Below are 18,624 nucleotides of genomic sequence, written 5' to 3' on the forward strand. Positions count from 1 at the left end.
ATCACCAGCGGGCGGACACTGGGATGTTGCTGGGAAGCCCCTGGGAGCAGGAAAAGAAGGGCCGGCTGGGGGCTGGGGTTAGCCCCGCGCCTCAGGGAACTCGGATCTCGGGTGGGTGCGGTACTGGGTGGGTTCCTCCGGCCTCCGTGAAGACCTCGCTCTGCTGCGAACAGGGGTAGGGACCGAGGCAAAGCCGCTGGGGCTCCGCCGTTCTCTTGGGAGGTGGCCAAGCTAAGCCCGGGGCGGGCGGCGCGGGCCAGGCCGGGGAAGAGGACCCCGGAACGCCGAGGACCCCGTGCGCCTGCGGGCTCCGCACGCCCCGCATCACAACAGCCACAAACGCCGAGCCGCACGACCCGAGGCGGGGGGCGCTCGGCGGCCCGGCGGTGTAGAAGCCCGGCTAAGCGCGGCCCGGACCTACCTGTGCGAGCGTTTGGCTCCCCAGGCTCCAAGCGCCTGAGCCTTTTCCCAACCCCCCCCCCCCCCGCCGGGATCCCCCCGCCTCCTTCGGGGGTGTTTAGGAAGCGGAGCTCGGCGGATCGGGGTCTATCCCCTGCCCCACAGCGCCGGCCCTGCGCGACGCGAACGGGCGGGATCCCGGCTCAGGATCGGGGCCGCTCCCACTCCAACCCCCCCGCCGTGGCAGAGCCCGGCGCGCCCTGGGTGTTCCACCCCCTCCCTGCCCGAGAGAGACCCCGGAGCGGCTGCGCCCTGGCCCGGCGCGGGCCTCTTTGTTTACCAATCAATGGCCAGGGAGGGGCGGCAGGAAATTACGTGTGTGGCCAGCAGTCAATTTCAAATTGCCTCCGTCCTGCCGGCGCTGCGCCGCTCACTCGCTGGCTGCCCGGGGAGCCGGCCGGGGACCTCCCCCATCTCCCCGCCCGCCATGGGCCCTCGGAGGGTCTGGCTTTGCCGGGGCCGAGAGGCGCAGGCCGGCCGGGGCGCGCCTGAACCACAGGGGCGCCTTTAACGAGCGCTCTCGCCCCGCTGCCCAAACCCAGCCCCGGTTCCAGGCCGCCTCCGCCCGAGCGCAGCTCCGACCTGGCTCCGGCGGAGACTTGAAGGCCGGGTCTGGCCCGAGCGCCGCTCGCCGGGTCCTGCGCCCGGTTTCGCCGCTCTGCGCAGGCAGCCGCAGGAAGGGCCCGGCCGGGCCGGGCGGGCAGGAACCAGCCGCTGCGCTCGGGGAGCGCCGGCCCCGGGGGCGCGTGAGAACGGAGCAGGGTCGCCAAAGTTTTTAACTCCCCCCACGCCGCCGCAGCCCGGGGGACAGGGGCCCCGGCCGCCCCCGCCCCCCCCGGAACCCCCTTGGAGGGGCGGGGAAGGGGCTGTTTAGAGAGCGCACCCGCCCCGCAGCCCCGGAGGGCGAGCCGTGAGCAGGGCAGCGGTCTGCGGCTTCCCCACCATGGTACGCGCCCCGCGGGAGGGCTCCGGAGCTGCGCCCCCGGGCTGCCGCCAGCCGGGGCCAGGGCGCTGAGCAGCGGCCGGGCTTGGGGGCGGGAGGAGCCGCCGCGCCCCGCTCTGCCACCCGATGTTTGCGCCCTCCGCGGCGGCCACAGGCATGAGCGATGGCGGGGCCGAGGCCGGCAGGAGCCCTCTGGTGCTGGGGGAGCCGGGCGCGCCGGAGCGAGCGCTGGCCAAGAGCGGCCCCCGAGGAGAGCTGCAGAGCGTCCTGCGGGCGGGCGGCGGCCACGGACTCAAGGACGTGCCGGGGACCTCGGAGACCAGCCCCGGCTCTTCCCAGGAGTGCGCCCCGGAGAGCGACAGCCAGGGCGGGGGAGGAGACGCGGATTACTGCCGCCGGATCCTGGTGCGAGGTAAGGGCGGAGCTCGGCCCTGGTCCCGTTAGGTCGCACCCCGGGGCCCAGCCCCTGAACCCTCCCCCGTACTTTGTCCCCTGCCCCGCAGCCCCAGTACTCGGCTCCTGCGCCCCTGCCGTGAACCCCACCCAGCCCGGCTCCTGCACCCCCTTCCACCCCCCTCGCCCTCTGCCTAACCAGCCCCGCCCAGCCCCGGGTTGCCACCGCCTGCAGCCCACAGCCGCATGCCCGGGAGCTCCCCGCTTCACCCTGCCCCGGGCTGCCACCGCCTGCACCCCAACGGCGCACCTCCATCCCCGGGCTCCTACCGCCTGCACCCCACCGCCGCATGCCCGGGAGCTCCCCGCTTCACCCTGCCCCGGGCTGCCACCGCCTGCACCCCAACACCGCACCTCCATCCCCAGGCTCCTACCGCCTGCACCCCAAAGCCGCATCCCCGGGAGCTCCCCGCCTCGAGCTGCCACCGCCTGCACCCCAACGTCGCACCTTCCTCCCCGGGAACTCCCCGCCCAGCCCTGGGCTCCAGTGCCCCGCTAGACTCGGGGCAGCCCCCCCCCCCCCGAGGTCCACATAAAGCACCTGGAGCCCCACTCCCTGCCCCCCGGAGCAGCACTGATCCTCACCCCCTGCGGTAATACCCCCACCCCGCGGCCTGCCCCCTCCCCACCTAGGTCGCGGCCGCAGGAAAGCGCGCGGTGGCTGCAGTTCATGCCGGGGAAGCTGGGCGCGAGGGGTCCTGTCCCCCCGCATCGCTTTCCCTTGCCCGCGAAGGGATGGGGCCTGGGGGTTCCCCCCTGCTTCTCAGCTGCCCTGGGGTCTCCCGGCCTTGCTCCCGGGTCGGCGGTGCGGGCGCGGGCTGCATCCCGGAGAGATGGGGGCGGGGGCTGGTGCATTTGGGCGAGGGCTTTGCAGGGGGTGCCCAAGGGGGTGCAATCTCTGGCGCCGGCGGCTCCGTCAGGACCCCCCGCAACACACACGGAGCCTTCCCGCTCCAGCCTTGTGGTCCCCTCTCTCTCCAAAGCCGGGGCTGTGCGAAGCCTTCCGTTCTCGCGGGGCACCCCCTAACCTCCACCGGACGCTCCCCGAGAGAGCTGGGCGGCGGGGGGTGGGGGGGCTCAGGTGGCTGCTTGGGGGTGTAACACGCGTCGCAGGAAAGCAGCGTCACGGAGGCCCGGGCGAGTCCAGAGCGTTTGAACAGCCGGTGCTGGGGGGAAAAGAAAGAAAGAAGCCAGCCTGGGGAGCGCCCGGGCTCGGCGCTGAGCTGGCCGGGCAGGAGCCGGGCACCGGCGCGTTCGGTGCCGGGGGACCTGCCCCCCGAGGGGGTTTCCCTTCCCCGCACCGTTTGCCCAAAGGCCAGTAGCGGGTGGGGAGCAAACAGAAGCCCCCAGCCCTGGCTATGCCGGGCAGCCCCTGTGCGCGCTGTTCGCCTCTGTCTGCCCTGACCCCGGAGGCCGGGCGCGCAGCCTTGGCAGGAGCAGGGCGCCCAGGGCAGACCGGAGCGTCCAGCCGCCCTGCGCTCCGCGGGAGGGCCGGTGCCACCCGGCGGCCCCTGTGCGATGCGTGAGCCCCCCCCCGCCCCAGCCCCGAGAGCCTCGTTCGTCCCTCCCTGCGGCGCGGGGAAGCGGCCGCGGCCCGGGGCAGACGATCGCTTCCCCGCTTGCGGCGGCCGGAGGGGTAAGGGGGCGCCCGGCGCAGCGCTGCTCCGCGTCTGTCTGTCTCTCTCTCTCTCTCGGGGGTGGATTTGAAAAGGGGGGACCCCCCTTAAGGCCCAGCCGCGGGATGCGGCCCCGTCCCCCTGCCCCCGCCGCAGGCCGGGCAAGGAACCGGGGCGCCGGGCCCCCAGCGGCGGGGAGCCGGCTCCGCAAAGGCCTCGCTCCGGGCCCCTTCTTGGCGCTGCTCCTGGGGAGAGCGGCCCCGCCCGACTCCCAACATGGCGAGAGCGGGCGGGCTTGTGGCGTGGGTGAACGCCAGGGAGGCGCGGGGCCCGGCCTTGCACCCCGTCCGGCCGGAGCCTCAGGCCTGGGGTGACCGGCTGTGCTCACCCTGCAGCGCGGGGAGGCAGCGCCGTCCCGCCCGCGCCGCTAACCGAGCTACCCCGTTAGCTGGCCGGCTGGGGAGCCACCCGCAAGGGGCGACATACACCGGGGCGGGGCGGGGGTCTCTCGTGGAAGGTGTGAATGGACCTGCCTGCAAATATGAGCGTGTGTTGCTGTGGAGGTACAAGGTGCGTGTGTCTGATCGAGTACCCAGTGTTCGGGGGGGTGTCTGATCGAATATACAATGTTTTTGAGTGAGTGTATGTAGTGTGTGTTTGTGTCTCTGATAGAATATATAGTGTTTGTGGGTGGGTGTATATATAGTGTGTTTGCGTGTGTATCTGATAGAATATATAGTGTTTGTGTGTGGGTGTGTGTTTGTATCTGATCTAATATACAATGTTCTTGCGTAAGTGTGTGTATATATAGTGCGTGTGTTTGTGTATCTGATAGAATATATAGTGTTTGTGGGTGTGTGTATATCTAGTGTTTATGCGTGTTTATCTGATAGAATATATACAGTGTATTTGCGTGAGTGTATATTTAGTGTTTGTGGGCGTGTACTGATCGAATATACAATGTCTTGTGGGAGTATATTTAGTGTTTGTGTATCTGATAGAATATATAGTGTTTATCTGGTAGAATAGATAGCGTTTGTATCTGATCGCATATACAATGTTTTTGCGTGAGTATACATGGTTCGTGTGTTTGTGTTTCTGATAGACTATAGTGTTTGTGGCTGTGTGTATCTAGTGTTTGTGCGTGTGTATGTATAGTGTTTATCTGATAGAATATATAGTGTATGTGTATCTGATCGAATATACAATGTTTTTGTGTGAGTTTATATAGTGTGTGTTTGTGTATCTGATAGTGTGTTTATATAGTGTGTTTGTGTGTGTGTATCTGATATAATATATACAGTGTCTGAGTGCATATTTAGTGTTTGTGGGTGTGTTTCTGATCGAATATACAATGTTTTTGCGTGAGTATATATGAGGCTTGTGTCTGATAGAATATATAACGTTTTGCGCGAGAATATTTCTATAGCGTTTGTAGGTGTGTATCGGATAGAATGTATAGCGTTTGTGCGTACGCGTGGGTATGAATGTGATCGGATATACAATGTTTTGGTGTGACTGTATATACAGTGTTCGTGTATTTGGTAGAATATCTAGTGTGTGTATATACTGGTTGTGGGTGTGATAGAATAGATAGCTTTTTGTGCGTATGTCTCTGATAAAATGTTTTTGCGTGTGTGTAATATGTGTGTGTGTGTGTGTGTATATATATATATATAATACTACTGTAATATATATATATATATATATATATATATATATATATATATATATATAATATATTATGTGTATATATATATATAGTGTGGTGTGTGTGTGTGTGTGTGTGTGTGTATTTCATCAAATACACAGTGTTTGTGCGTGTGTATCTGATCCAGGCAGGAAAGCATAAAGCGCCCGTGTTAATATGGAGCAATGTGTGTAGGAATACACAGGTCAGTTCCCATATGCTGCTGTCGGTACATGTGCGCACAGAATCGCCATTTCTTAGGCTTTGAAGGCTGAATGGGGCTCAGGAAATAGGAGGAACGGTCCAATCTCACCGCAGACACTGAAACCAAAGGGGAAAAAATATGTCCAGCAATAATGATGAAGAGGCCAGCCAGGCACAGCCCAGCGCTGCCGGCGAACTCGCTAGGATCCGAGCGACACAGGTTGGCTTGTGGCATTGGGAGTTTAGGTTAAAAATGATTAAGCAGCGTTGACTATTTGACTCTCGACAGTGGCGGTCATTAAATAACCATTGGCCTCCCTCGTTTCTCACCCAGCCCCGGACATTTCAACGGGTGCACATAAAACCCGCCTGAAATAGAGAGAGATTTATTTGTTAGAACGATGCAAAAATCGATCGGATTCCGCCCAGCCTCCCTATATCGGCAAACGGGCGCGTAGCGCGGGTACGAACCGGAACGAAGTGTTTCTAGTGGTCTGTGGAACGCCCGTGTCGGCAAATGTGCCGGTAGTGGGTATCGATAAAGCGGCCAACTCGATTTCGCCATTTTTGTCAAATGTCTGTGGGCGGGCAGGTGTAGGAAGGCATTAAACCCGCACGTCTGTTGAAACAGCTTTTGCCGAAACGTGCCTGCAATGTATCCACTACACACCCACCACAACAGCGAGCGGTACGGCGCTAGGTAGGGCTCACAGGGTTCGTAGAGCGCGCGCGCACACACACAAGCAAAATATAGCGTGCCATGTATTGCTAAAAATGTGTATCTCGTTCATGTTTACAAAGAGAGGAAACGTATAAATATGTATTGTTAAATGTGGGTATTTGTGTGTATGTGTATATACACAGAGAGAGAGATTTTGCTCTCTGTGTATGTGTATGATATAATGGTTTTGCGTGAGTGTGTATATATAGTGTTTGTGTGTGTGTCTGATAGACTATATAGTGGTTTTGGGCGAGTGCGTGTGTGTATATATATTATATAACACACACACTCACGCAAAACCACTATATAGTCTAACACATACACTCGTGCAAAACCACTATATAATCTAACACACACACACTTGCGCAAAACCACTATATAGTCTATCAGATACACATACACACTCACGAAAAACATTATATATCATACACACATACACACACAGAGAGCAAAATCTCGCTCTCTATATGTATATATACAAACACACATACACACACTTAACAATACGTATTTATGTTTCTTTTTTGTAAACATGAAGGAGAGACACACACATGCTATATATATTTTGCTCAAAATGTGTATCTGACAAAATATATAGTTTTTGCGTGAGAATATTTCTATAGCGTTTGTGGGTGTGTATCTGATAGAATATATAGTTTTTTTTGTGCGTATGTGTCTGATAAAATATGTAGTGTTTTTGCGTGAGTATATATTATACACACACGCAGAAGCAAAATCTCGCTCTGTGTGTGTGTGTGTGTGTGTGTGTGTGTGTGTGAGTGTAGGTAATGTTGTTGTTATAATACTGTACATAAAACATCCACACAGACACACAATCGCTGTGGCCATGTATCGGACGCGTTTAGGCAGCGCGTACGCAAAGCACGTACCTGCAGGTAGCCGAGCTGGCCCGTGTGTGTGTACCATAGGTGTACGGAGACACACAGACCCCCAAACAGATCTCGCCATATCGCGCTGCGTGTGCATTTCGGGCGCGCTCAGAGCACACGCGCCCCGCACCCGCCTCTGGGGGGTTACGTGTGGCCCTAACGCGCGTGGAGGCGCAGAAACAGATCTGGCCACGCAGGGCTCCGTGCGGATTCGTTCATGTTTACAACGAAACGAAACACGCCTGTAAAGACGTGTTGCCAAGTGCCCAAGCTCTGTGTGTGTGTGTGTGTGTGTGTGTGTGTGTGTGTGTGTGTGTGTACATCGCCGTGCGTGGCTAGACGTGGGCGTGGTGCCGGTGTGCAAAGTACACTGCGAGTAGCCCGCGTTGCCCTGTGTTTGGGTAGGGGTCTGCCCACGCCGGGACGCGCGCCCGGGTGGCTCGGTGCTCGGCGCTGCAGATTTCTCCCCTGGGTGGCGGACCCACACCTTCCCCTCCGCCGCTCCAGCACAGCCGCCTCGTGTGGCAGCCCTTGCCTCGCTTACCGCCGGGGCGCGGTGAGCCAGGGACTGTGAATCTCTCTAGGTAGGGGGCTGGAGGGGGTGAGGGAGAAGCGCCGGCAGCGCCCCACGCACCCCAGCGGTTGGCGCTTGGGGCGGAGGCAGATTCCCCCCCTTCTGGCGCTGCCCGCTGGTTGGGGTGGAAGGATGGTGCCCCATTTCCAGCGCCCTGGAGGCCAGGCCAGCGGGGCGGGAGGAGCCTCGGTTCCCGAATAGCTCCGAGCCGCCAGGGCACCTCTGGAGCCACTGCCTAACGCCGAGACGCGGACCAGGCCGTGCCTCGGTTTCCCTGTGACTAAACGGGGGCTCGGTAAGAAGGGATGGGGGTGGGGTTCAGGTGTAACACACCCTTGTCTGCGCCCCGCTTCTGTCAGCCACGGCCGGGCGGGAGGGGCTGGGGGCTCCGCGTGCGCCGGGGGCTCCGCGTGAGCCGGGGGCAGCAGAGCCTAGTGGGGGGAGCAAATGGAGGCAGGGCACGGAGAGGGGCCCCGCGCTGCGCTGCGCTGCGCTGCGCTGCGCTGCGCCGCGCCCCAGAGCCGGCGGGCTGCAGTCCGGGTTCCCCAGGTCCCGCTCCGCTCCGCTCCGCGCGGGGCGCGCCGGGGCCGGCCCGGGAAGCTGCTGCGGAGCCCGCCGGCCATCTCGGGAGACGCTGGGGTCAGGTTGAGGTCAGCCAGCCTCGCTCCCCTTCTCCCTCGGCCCGGCCTTGATTGACGGCCCGGGCCCGGGCCTGAGCCGCCGCCGCCGGGGCCCTGCGCCAGCCCGGGTGGCCGGACAGCGGTGGGGCGCAGCCGGGCGGGCCCCCAGCACGCGTGGGGCTCCCCTGGGCAGGGTCCCGCCCGGGGGGCAGAGCGGGCCGAGGGGACCCCGGGCGCGGCTCCCCTCCCCGCCGGGGCGGAGCAAAGCCCGGGCGGCCGCAGGGCCCAGGGGCAAGTGGGGGGCGCGGGGGTGTCCGGGACCTTCCGCGGCTCCTCCATTTTGCAGCCGTCCCCCGGCGGGGACAAAATGGTGGCAGGAGCCGGGCTGGGACGGAGCCGCGCGGTGCCAAACGTGCCCGGCAGCTCCGGGGGGACGGGCCCCGCTGCGCCCGCCCCGCCCCGGCCCCAGGGTTCGACCCCGCAGCCCGCCCCGGGGGCGCTGCGCGTGGGGCTGCAGCGGGCGGATGGAGGGGCCGGGCCGGTGGCACCGCGCAGCCTGGCCAGGGGCTGGTCACCGGCCCGGCTCGCTCGCTCGCTCGGGGGGCTGTCGCCGAGCAACCCCCGAGGCGCCTGTAGCCCGGCCGCTACCGGCCCTGGCGGAGCGCGGCTGCGGGGCTCTCCGGGGGCTGGGCCCGGCCGCCTCCGGCCCGCGGCGAGACACCCCGTCTGGGGCTTGGCTCTCATCGGGCTGGCGCAGGCAACCCCGGAAAGCTGCGCGGCCCGGCCCTGCCCGGCAGCTCCTGCGAGAGGTGACACCCCCGGCCGGGCACCCGGGGCTTCCCGCGCCCTTCCAGGCACTAATCTGTGTGCGGGCAGCCCCAGGGGCGGGCATGTGGGCCCCGGAACTCCCCGGGATAAACTCCGGTCACTGCCCGGGGCCCTGCGCTGGCTGCAGCTCACGGCGCGGCTCCAGGGTAGGAGATAGAGCCGCGGCCTCCTGGGACGGGAGAACCGCAGCTCCGGGTTTTCCTTTCAGCCTGTCGCCGTTCTCCCGGGAGCCTCTCACGTGTCTGTGTGTGTGGATGTACACACGTAAATAAAGGCGTCCATCTATCGCTGCAGGGACAAGTTATCTGTAACTGCTCGCAGAAATCTATCCCTTACGTGAGATATCGATCGATCGCTCTATCCCCATACACCTCATCTATCTATCGGCCTATCTGTAACTGCATCGACAAATTGAAGATCTATCTAACTAGTAACAGCGAGGAAGCCGGGAGAGTCTATATACTATCAAAACAAAATACCAGTCCAGTAGCACTTTAAAGACTAACAAAATAATTTATTCGGTGATGGGCTTTCGTGGGACAGACCCACTTCAATCTTCGAGCTCATTATAAGGACTCTTTTACATACTTGGCTTTACCTAATTCTTGACTGAGGGCCTCCTCCTGCCCCTCCGCTCTCTGATTTGCTCACCTTGGTAATAATTTTTATGATTTATCAACCTTCATTGCTATGCTTGGTTCTCTGTGCCTTAAATATTGAGTCTGGTCTGGTCTGGCTGTGGGCTGAAGAAGTGGGCCCGTCCCACGAAAGCTCAGCGCCTACTAAATTATTGTGTTAGTCTTTGAAGTGCTCCTGGACTGCTTTTTGTTTTGGTATCTATCTACCTACCTATCACTGCACGGATGAGTTACTCATCTCTCCGTCTGTCTATGACTGCATGGGTACATTAAATACCTGGGTCTCTGCAAGTGTACAGACAAATTAAATCTCTCTCCCTCTCTGTGCCCGGACAAACGAAATGTCTGTCTCCATCGCCCCGCTCTCTCTCCCCCCGACTCCGTCTCTATGCGCGCACATAGGCCGTGGCACTTGGCGTGTGCCTGTCAATCGCTGTGTATTTAGACCTGTGCACAAGCGGGTGTATCTGTGGACAGCCAGGCACGTGGAATCGACGTATATATAAAGCTCCGACTTTTTCCTCCACCTCCGCGCTGGCGTTGTGTTTGTGCACTGGGGCTGTTTGTGTTCATACCCCCACACCCATACCTCCCTCCGCACTGGAGTTGTGTTTGTGTGTCCACACACACACACACACACACCCCTCCGCACTGGGGCTGTTTGTGTCCACACACACGCGCGCACACCCCTCCGCACTGGAGTTGTGTTTGTGTGTACACACACACACACACCTCCGCACTGGGGCTGTTTGTGTCCACACACACACACACAGAGTCTATGTATCTCCCCCGTATCACCTCCCTCGAGGGAACCACCGGAAGCTTTCAGACCCGTTGCCCCGCCTCCGTCACGCGCGTTGTTTCCTCCCGCGGCCGCGCTGCAGACACGCACTTCGCGGCGCCCCGCTCGGGTGGGGCGCCCCAGGTAGCCCCAAGCGCGCGCCTGGCTGCGGCGGCCGCCCGAGCCTGGACCCCGCCCCGCCGCGCCCCGCGGCGGAGCTGAACCCCGACTGCTCGGGGGGAGCCCGGGGCAGGCTCGCGCCGCGCGGTCTCACCCGCGTGTCCGTGCTCCGGGGGCGGGGCGGGCACTTCCCGGGTGTGTCCTGCCGAGCTGCGGCGCGCCCCGTCACCGCGGGCTGAGCACGGACCTCACACGCCTGGGCGGGCGCCAGGTATAGAAATCCGCCCGCCGCGCGCGCGCGCGCGCGTGTGTGTGTGTGTGTGAGAGAGACAGACAGACACACACACACACACACCCTGCACAGGTGCAGCGTGTGTGTGTGTGTGTGAGAGAGAGACACACACACACCTCAGAGGTGCAGCGTGTGTGTGTGAGAGAGAGAGAGAGAGAGAGACACACACCTCAGAGGTGCAGCGTGTGTGCGTGCGTGAGAGAGAGACACCCCCCCCCAGAGGTGCAGCGTGTGTGTGTGAGAGAGAGAGAGACACCCCCCCAGAGGTGCAGCGTGTGTGTGAGAGAGAGAGACACCCCCCCAGAGGTGCAGCGTGTGTGTGTGTGAGAGAGAGACACACACACACACCCCAGAGGTGCAGCGTGTGTGTGTGAGAGAGAGAAAGAGAGACACACAGACACCCCAGAGGTGCAGCGTGTGTGTGTGTGAGAGAGAGAAAGCGACACACACACCCCCCAGAGGTGCAGCGTGCGTGTGTGTGTGTGTGTATGTGTGAGAGAGAGACACCCCCCCCCCCAAAGGTGCAGTGTCTGTGTGTGTCACACCCCAGAGGTGCAGCGTGTGTGTGTGTGAAAAACACCTCAAAGGTGCAACGTGTGTGTGTGTGAGAAACACCTCAGAGGTGCAGTGTCTGTGTGTGTGTGTTACACCCCAGAGGTGCAGTGTATGTGTCTGTGTGTGTGACACACCTCAGAGGTGCAAACAGCTCCAGAACACACGCAGCCCAGACGGTTCGGCCTGGAGAGACTGTGGTCCCATGTGCCACAAGCCCCAGCTTTGCTGCAGAACTGGGTCCGGCTAGTGGGGAAGGTCCCCGGGGGTCCCCATGATGCCCTGCCCTGGCACTGGAAGCAGGTGGGGGTGGTCTGCCCAGGGCCACGCATGGATCTGCCTTTGGCCCAGGCCGTGGTGTGGGTTACTTAGTGCGGGCAGCCGCTGGGAAAGGAGCCAAATGCTCAGCCTTAGAAATGGGGACGGGGCCTGGAACCCAGCGCCTCCCCCTCCCTACCGACTGGCGCAGGGTGGGTGCAGGAAGAGCAGTGAAGGCCCTCAGGACCTGCTGGAATGGGGCTGTGGGGCTGGCAGCCAGGGCAGTGGGTGAAGGAGCTGCCGCTGTTCGCTGTCACTCGGGCCAAAAGACACACGTGGGAGCCAGGAATCGGGGGGCTCAGTGGCTGGTTACAGACCTGTGGGAGACAGGAGTGTGGGCGTGGGGGGGCTCAGTGGCTGGTTACAGATACGTGGGAGACAGGAGTGTGGGTGTGGGGGGGCTCAATGGCTGGTTACAGACCTGTGGGAGACAGGAGTGGGGGCGCTCAGTGGCTGGTTACAGATACGTGGGAGACAGGAGTGTGGGTGTGGGGGGGCTCAATGGCTGGTTACAGACCTGTGGGAGACAGGAGTGGGGGCGCTCAGTGGCTGGTTACAGATACGTGGGAGACAGGAGTGTGGGTGTGGGGGTGCTCAATGGCTGGTTACAGACCTGTGGGAGACAGGAGTGGGGGAGCTCAGTGGCTGGTTACAGATACGTGGGAGACGGGAGTATGGGTGCCCAGGTCTTTTCAAGCACCTTCCATCACCCCAGCTGCTCCATCCCACCTACCTCCTTTCACCTGCCTCCCGCCCTGCAGAACTTCCTGTGGGTCTTGGTGGGCAAAGCACCAACCACCCATCCTATGGGGGTTGTCCCCACTGACACACCCCAGAGCACCCAGGATGGGCTAGGCAGGGTTTGCAGCGGCAGCCAGAGGTCCAGAGCTAGGGCAGAGGTTTGGATTGCACCACATTGCTGCTTTCCTAGGGGAGACATCTACTGGCCAGAGCGCTGGGCAGAGCCAACCCAAGCCAGAGAAATACCCAGCGCCTGAGCTCCCCCCAGACTGCCTGGCCGTGGACCGTGTACGCTGGAGCAGCAGGAAGTTCCAGAGTGGGGCTTATCCATCCAGAATGCAGCCCCTGCAACACAGGCACACAACATTTGTCATACCAGCAAGTGTCCCTGTGACACCTTAGTCACTACCAAACATATGGGGCTGTGAGCTTTCCAAAGTGTGCGTTTGGGTGGCTGGGTGAACAGATAGATAAGGTGTATGGAGAGAGATAGCTAGGCAGACAGATAGACAGAGAGGTAGGTAGAAGGGTGCATGGAAAAAGAGAGAGAGAGAATCTATCTATCTATTCCCATACACTTGATCTATCTATCCATCTATCCATCTATCTATCTATAACTGCATTGACAAATTATCTATCTATCTGTCTGTCTGTCTATCAGTTTATTTGCTTGTCAGAGCTACAGATGTGTGAGAAGGATCCTCCCTGACAGCATGATGTGGTGTATTTATATGTAAACCTAGACCTGTATACATGAACAAATACACACAGAGATATAGGATCTACCTGGAATATATACCAGATGCATAGTCCTACATTTAGACATGTTATAAATATGTGTCTGTACCAAACATGTCTGCAGTGGTGTTGCTGTGTTGGTCCCAGGATGTCAGCAAGACAAGATGGGGGATGTAATATCTTTGCCATGGTTCTCAACCTGGAGGTGGGCAGAGGCCTTTCAGAGGGCACATCGCCTCTTCTAGAGATTTGTCTACTTTTACAACAGGCTGCCTAAACAGCACAAGCGAAGTCAGTCCAAACTAAGATTTCATACAGACAATGTCTTGTTTATAGTAAAATGTGCGTACGAGATTTATATGAGAGTTGATTTATGTTAGACCTTTATGGCACAAACAAGAAGGTTGACACTTTTTTCAGCACTAGTGGGCTGTGCCGCTGTGGTAGTGTTCTGGCTGATTTTGTAAGCAAGTTGTTTTATAGTGAGGTGAAACTTGACTCTGTCATCGACAGGAGTTGGTCCGATAAAAGATCCCCCCCGCCCCGTCTCTGACATCCACAGGACATAGACAGTGAGTGTGTTACCTATAGCTGTGTAGTTGTGCTGCAAACGGTATCTGCTAAACACACACAGGTGACATGCGGTGTGGGGGTGTGGAGGAATTTTTGCAAGTGGGGCTGGAGGGGACCCACTGACTTCCCCATGGGACTTTCTCCCATCATGGTATTTTCCCCTGCTTGCTGTCTTGGAGTGTTAGATCAGAGTCTGCCCATGACCAGGCCATGGGTAGGCGTCAGTCCGTGAGAATGACCTGGCACAGTGTAGGAAGGCAGGAAGCTGGTGCTCGATATCAGAGAGGCTGAGAAATGCTGTGTTAGCGCCATCTCAGCAGACAAGGACTTCGGGGTGCTGGTGGGGTGGGGGGAAGAGTTGGGAGACATCTAGAATTATCACTGAAACCTCCTTCGCATAAGAACAGCCAGAGCAGAGGTCCATGTAGCCCCATCTCTTGTCTTCCAACAGTGGTCAAAGCTGGGCACCCCAAAGGGAATGAACTGAACAGGTAACGGTTGAATGACCCACCCCTTGTTGGCCATTCCCAGTGTCTAGAAACAGAGGCTGGGCACCCTACCCCTCTCCATCCTGGCTAGTCGCCACTGGTAGACCAATCCTCTATGAAGTTAGCCACTTCCTTTTTGAACCCCATTATAGTCTTGGCCTTTACAACACCCTGTGGCAGGGAGTTCCGCAGGAGGACCACCAAAAATACTTCCTTTTGCTTGTTTTAAACCTGCTGCTTATTCATTTAATTGGATGTTCTTGTGTTAGGAGAAGGAATAAACAGCACTTCCTTATCTGTTTTCTCCACACCATGGGCGATCCATCGTTCAGGGTCCTTCCCCAGCCTGGTACAGGTCCTGCTCTGGTTGGGGTCGGGGATAGCCAGAGGGAGGGAGGGCTGGGGCTCCCCACAGCCTGTCAGTGGGTGCACTAGCCCATTTCTGAGTTGCAGCCAGGCTCAGCCCTTCCCACCCCATTGTAGCACAACGGTCATCCCAGGGTTAATTGTGGGTTGCTCAGGGGACTATTATGGGCTTGGAACTATGCTCCAGCCCCTTGGTGACTTCCTGTTTAGTTAGTAGGTGTCCCTTGCACCCTCTGTTACACAGCTGGAGAGAGCTTCACCATTCCAGTCTGCAGTAGTGTAAGGCCAGTGTGTTCCCTGTGCCCTGAGGAATCCCTCTGGAACGCTGGCCTGCAGGCAGGTTAGTGCATAAGAGGGCAGGGAAGCTCAGTGGTTAGTGCTTTGGCTTTGTAAACCTGGGGTTGTGAGCTCAATCCTTGGGGGCCTTTCCAGGGTCTAGGAGCAGTGTGGATTTAAATATCTGTCTACATATATCTGCCAGGGATGGTAATTGCTTGTGCCGGGGACTGGATTGATGACTTCTCTTGGTTCCTTCCAGCTCTATGATATGTATAGCTCTGTGTTTCAGCTTGAATCACAAGATTATCTAGTCACCTGTGTCACATATCTGCTAGACTGGGCTTTGAAAGTTTTCCTCCCAAAATAATTGGCATTTTTCTAACAGCTCATAGACTCCTAGACATTAAAATCAGCAGGGACCCAGGACTGTCCTCTTCAGTTCTGCCTTTGGGGATGGACAAAACAGAAAAGCAGTCCTGTAGCACGTTAAAGACTAACAAAAGAATTTTATTAGGTGAAAAGTAACAGAGAGATAGCCGTGTTAGTCTATATACTATCAAAACAAAAAAGCAGTACAGCAGCACTTTAAAGACTAACAAAATAAAAGATATTTTCATGTAGTTGATGAATCTCCACTCCAAACGGCTGAATGTAGCGTCTTGCATGTTGAAAGTCACTACATTCAGCCGTTTGGAATGGAGATCCATCAACTACATGAAAATTTCTTTTATTTTGTTAGACTTTAAAGTGCTACTGGACTGCTTTTTTGTTTTGATAATTTATTAGGTGAAGAGCTTTCGTGGGACAGACCCACTTCTTCAGATCTGGACAATTCTGATTAGACTTGTCCACATCTGAAGAAGTGAGTCTGCCCCATGAAAGCTCATCACCTAATACAATCAAAACAAAAAAGCAGTCCAGTAGCACTTTAAGGACTAACAAAATAATTTTTCAGGTGAGCTTTCGTGGGACAGACCCACTTCTTCAGACCATAGCCATACCAGAACAGACTCAATATTTAAGGCACAGAGAACCAAAAATAGCAATCAAGGTTGACAAATCAGAAAAATCATTATCAAGGTGGGCAAATCAGAGGGCAGAGGGGCAGAAGGAGGGAGAGAAGCCAAGAATTAGATAAAGCTAATTATGTAAAAGGCTAGCACGGCTATCGCTCTGTTACTAATCACCTAATCCATTATTTTTCAGTCTTTAAAATACTACAGGGCTGCTTTTCCCTTTGTGAAGATACAGACTAACGTGACTCCTCTCTGTGACTATTTGTGGACTGCGTTTGTAAGGGCTGAATCTCTGGACAGGGAGTCTGGGCAGATGGTCCAGAGCTCTTGTCATGTACAGCCTGTTGGATTCTCTGCCCACTTGCAACGCTCTCTTGGTGTACCCTCGCTGAGCCCCACTCCTGACCCCAGGGAATGGGCACCCTCTCTTCACGCCGCTCTCCTTGTGCTCACTTACAGATGCCAAAGGGACCATCCGGGAGATTGTTCTCCCCAAAGGGCTGGACTTGGACCGTCCCAAGAGGACCCGAACCTCTTTCACGGCTGAGCAGCTGTACAGGCTGGAGCTGGAATTTCAGCGGTGCCAGTATGTCGTCGGCCGAGAGAGGACGGAGCTAGCGAGGCAGCTCAACCTATCAGAGACACAGGTAAGGAAACAAGAGATCTGGTGCTATCTCCATGCACTTTGCTGCAGGAGTTGGGGGAGGGAGAGAGGGCGAGATCCCAGGGGACCAGGCAGGATGTCCCTGTGGACCTGCAGCACAGCTCTCTGGTGCCTCCTAGTGCTGGGCTGATGGCCCATTTACTCCATGGCCTGGCTCCAGCAGAGTTCAAAGGATTCTTGCCCCACTGCCTAAACTGGAGACCTGCCGAACCAGGGCTGGCTGCTGAGGTTGGGCACTGGAAGAGGACCACACACTAAAGCCCACCTGTAGTATTTCCCCAGCAGGAGTCTATAATCATCCAGTTAATCAGCAGCCCTCCTTTGCCCCCCTCCTGCCAGTGGTGACTGTGGTGATGAGGTCCCTGGGAGAGTGGACTGGTGGACATTGAGCGTGGTCACATGCTAAGGCAGGGCACATGTGCGGCCGTCTCACTCAATTTCCCTGTGTGGGGCACCAATCCCCTCCCCCACCATTATCACCAGTACAGCCCAGGTTCCTGCTCCGTGAGCTAAAGGAACAGTTCCTTAGTTAGTAGTAGGCAGTAGTAGTAGGCTATCATACTCTATAGGGTGCGTCTACACTAGGAACTTTGAAGTTAACGTCAAAGTGAGCACTACATCAAAGTAGCCAGCAGAGAGTCTATACACATTTTCCCCTTACTTCGAAGTTAACTTTAAAGTAGGGAGAACAACTTCCAAGTCCTTACTCCATTCCTGGGAATGGCGTAGTGCTCCACTTTGAAGTTTAACTTTGAAGGAGGGTGTGTCTAGATGCTCAACTACAAAGTTGTTTACTTTGAAGTTGTACTTGAAGTAAACAACTTAGGAGTTATTTTGTAGTGTAGACACAGCCTTTGTGTGTCATGGGGCTAGACTTTTATATTGGGTCTGAAACCATGTTAATGCCCAGTGTGGTTATTGGCCCCAAATATTGTTCTAGGGGTGCCATGGGAGATGTCAAATGAAAGCTGATGATGCCCTGAATCTATGTGGGCTACTTGTGTGTCTGTATCATATATGTAGGTAAAGTTAGAGATTGTAGCTCTGCAGCTGTGTGAGAAAGGTCTCAGTGCTGAGGTTCACAGTGGGAGGTGGGGCTCCACCCCAGCCAGGACAATAGGCTGAGCAAAGGCCCAGACGGCCAACACCCATTTTGTAGTGGTGGGGTTTTCCTACTGGGACTGCAACGAATGGAAACTCAGCACAGAGACCCAGCAGGTCAGGTGGTGGGCCAAGGCCTATGGAGAAGAATGGAATTTTGTCTCTGCATATGAAAGGCTATAAGATGGGCCCTGGCAGTTACTTTCTTTGTTCTCCAGTCCTCCTGAGTTAAGCCTGTCTGGACTGGGGGACCATCCCTCAAAAGGATGCTTACAAATATTTCCAAGAATCAGCAAATAACATCGCTGGCCTGCTTCAGCAGTTATGACTGATGTATGTAAAGTATTGCTTTAACAATTCTTCTCTCTAACCCTTTTCTTTCTTTTGTGTTGATAAACCCTTAGATATTAGATCTAAGGATCTGGCTTTTGCATGGTTGTTTGGGTACGATCCAAGTGTATATTGACCGGGGTCAAGGGCTGGGCCCTTTGGGGTGTGGAAGAATCTGAGTGGTGTTTGGTGAGACAAACTTAAGAACCTCTCACTTTAAGTTGGTGGTTGTTGGTCTGGGTTGGTACAACAGCTGAGAAGTCTGTGGGTTTGCTTGTGTGGCTTCTGGCTGGCCAGTGGGGCTGGCAGAGGTGCTGTTGAGGCTAGTTGGATTTGTCTTAGAAAGGAGGAAATTCCAGTCTGGGGCTGTAAGCAGCCCAGATTTTAAGCAGAGATACCCTGGAGTGATTTCTCTAGCTGTGCCCCCAAACCCCGTCCTATTACAATGTGGACAAGGCTCAGGAAGAGCACATGACACAGTTTGTTAGAGTTAACTTGCAGGGACCTAAGGTTCCCAAAAGAACTGAATGATTTTGGGATGAGAAGGAACCCTGCTGAAGCTCTGGCAGGGTATCTTTCATGAATCAGTGGGTTATAAACTCATTCCAAGATAACACCTTAATGGTAAA

General features: G+C 57.2%; 1 protein-coding gene across 1 annotated transcript in view; it reads left to right on the plus strand.

Moving 5' to 3' along the window:
* Positions 1 to 866: 866 nt before the first annotated feature.
* VAX2 (ventral anterior homeobox 2) overlaps positions 867 to 18,624 on the plus strand; it is a 52,698-nt gene continuing 34,940 nt past the window's right edge. The window contains exons 1-2 of the mRNA XM_074991643.1: positions 867 to 1,814; positions 16,360 to 16,547. Coding sequence (XP_074847744.1) covers positions 1,529 to 1,814; positions 16,360 to 16,547 — 474 coding nt within the window. The 5' untranslated portion in view covers positions 867 to 1,528. The remainder of the gene's footprint in view (positions 1,815 to 16,359; positions 16,548 to 18,624) is intronic.

This window comes from Carettochelys insculpta, chromosome 4 (assembly GCF_033958435.1).
Source record: "Carettochelys insculpta isolate YL-2023 chromosome 4, ASM3395843v1, whole genome shotgun sequence".
In the NCBI taxonomy this organism is placed as follows: Eukaryota; Metazoa; Chordata; order Testudines; family Carettochelyidae; genus Carettochelys; species Carettochelys insculpta.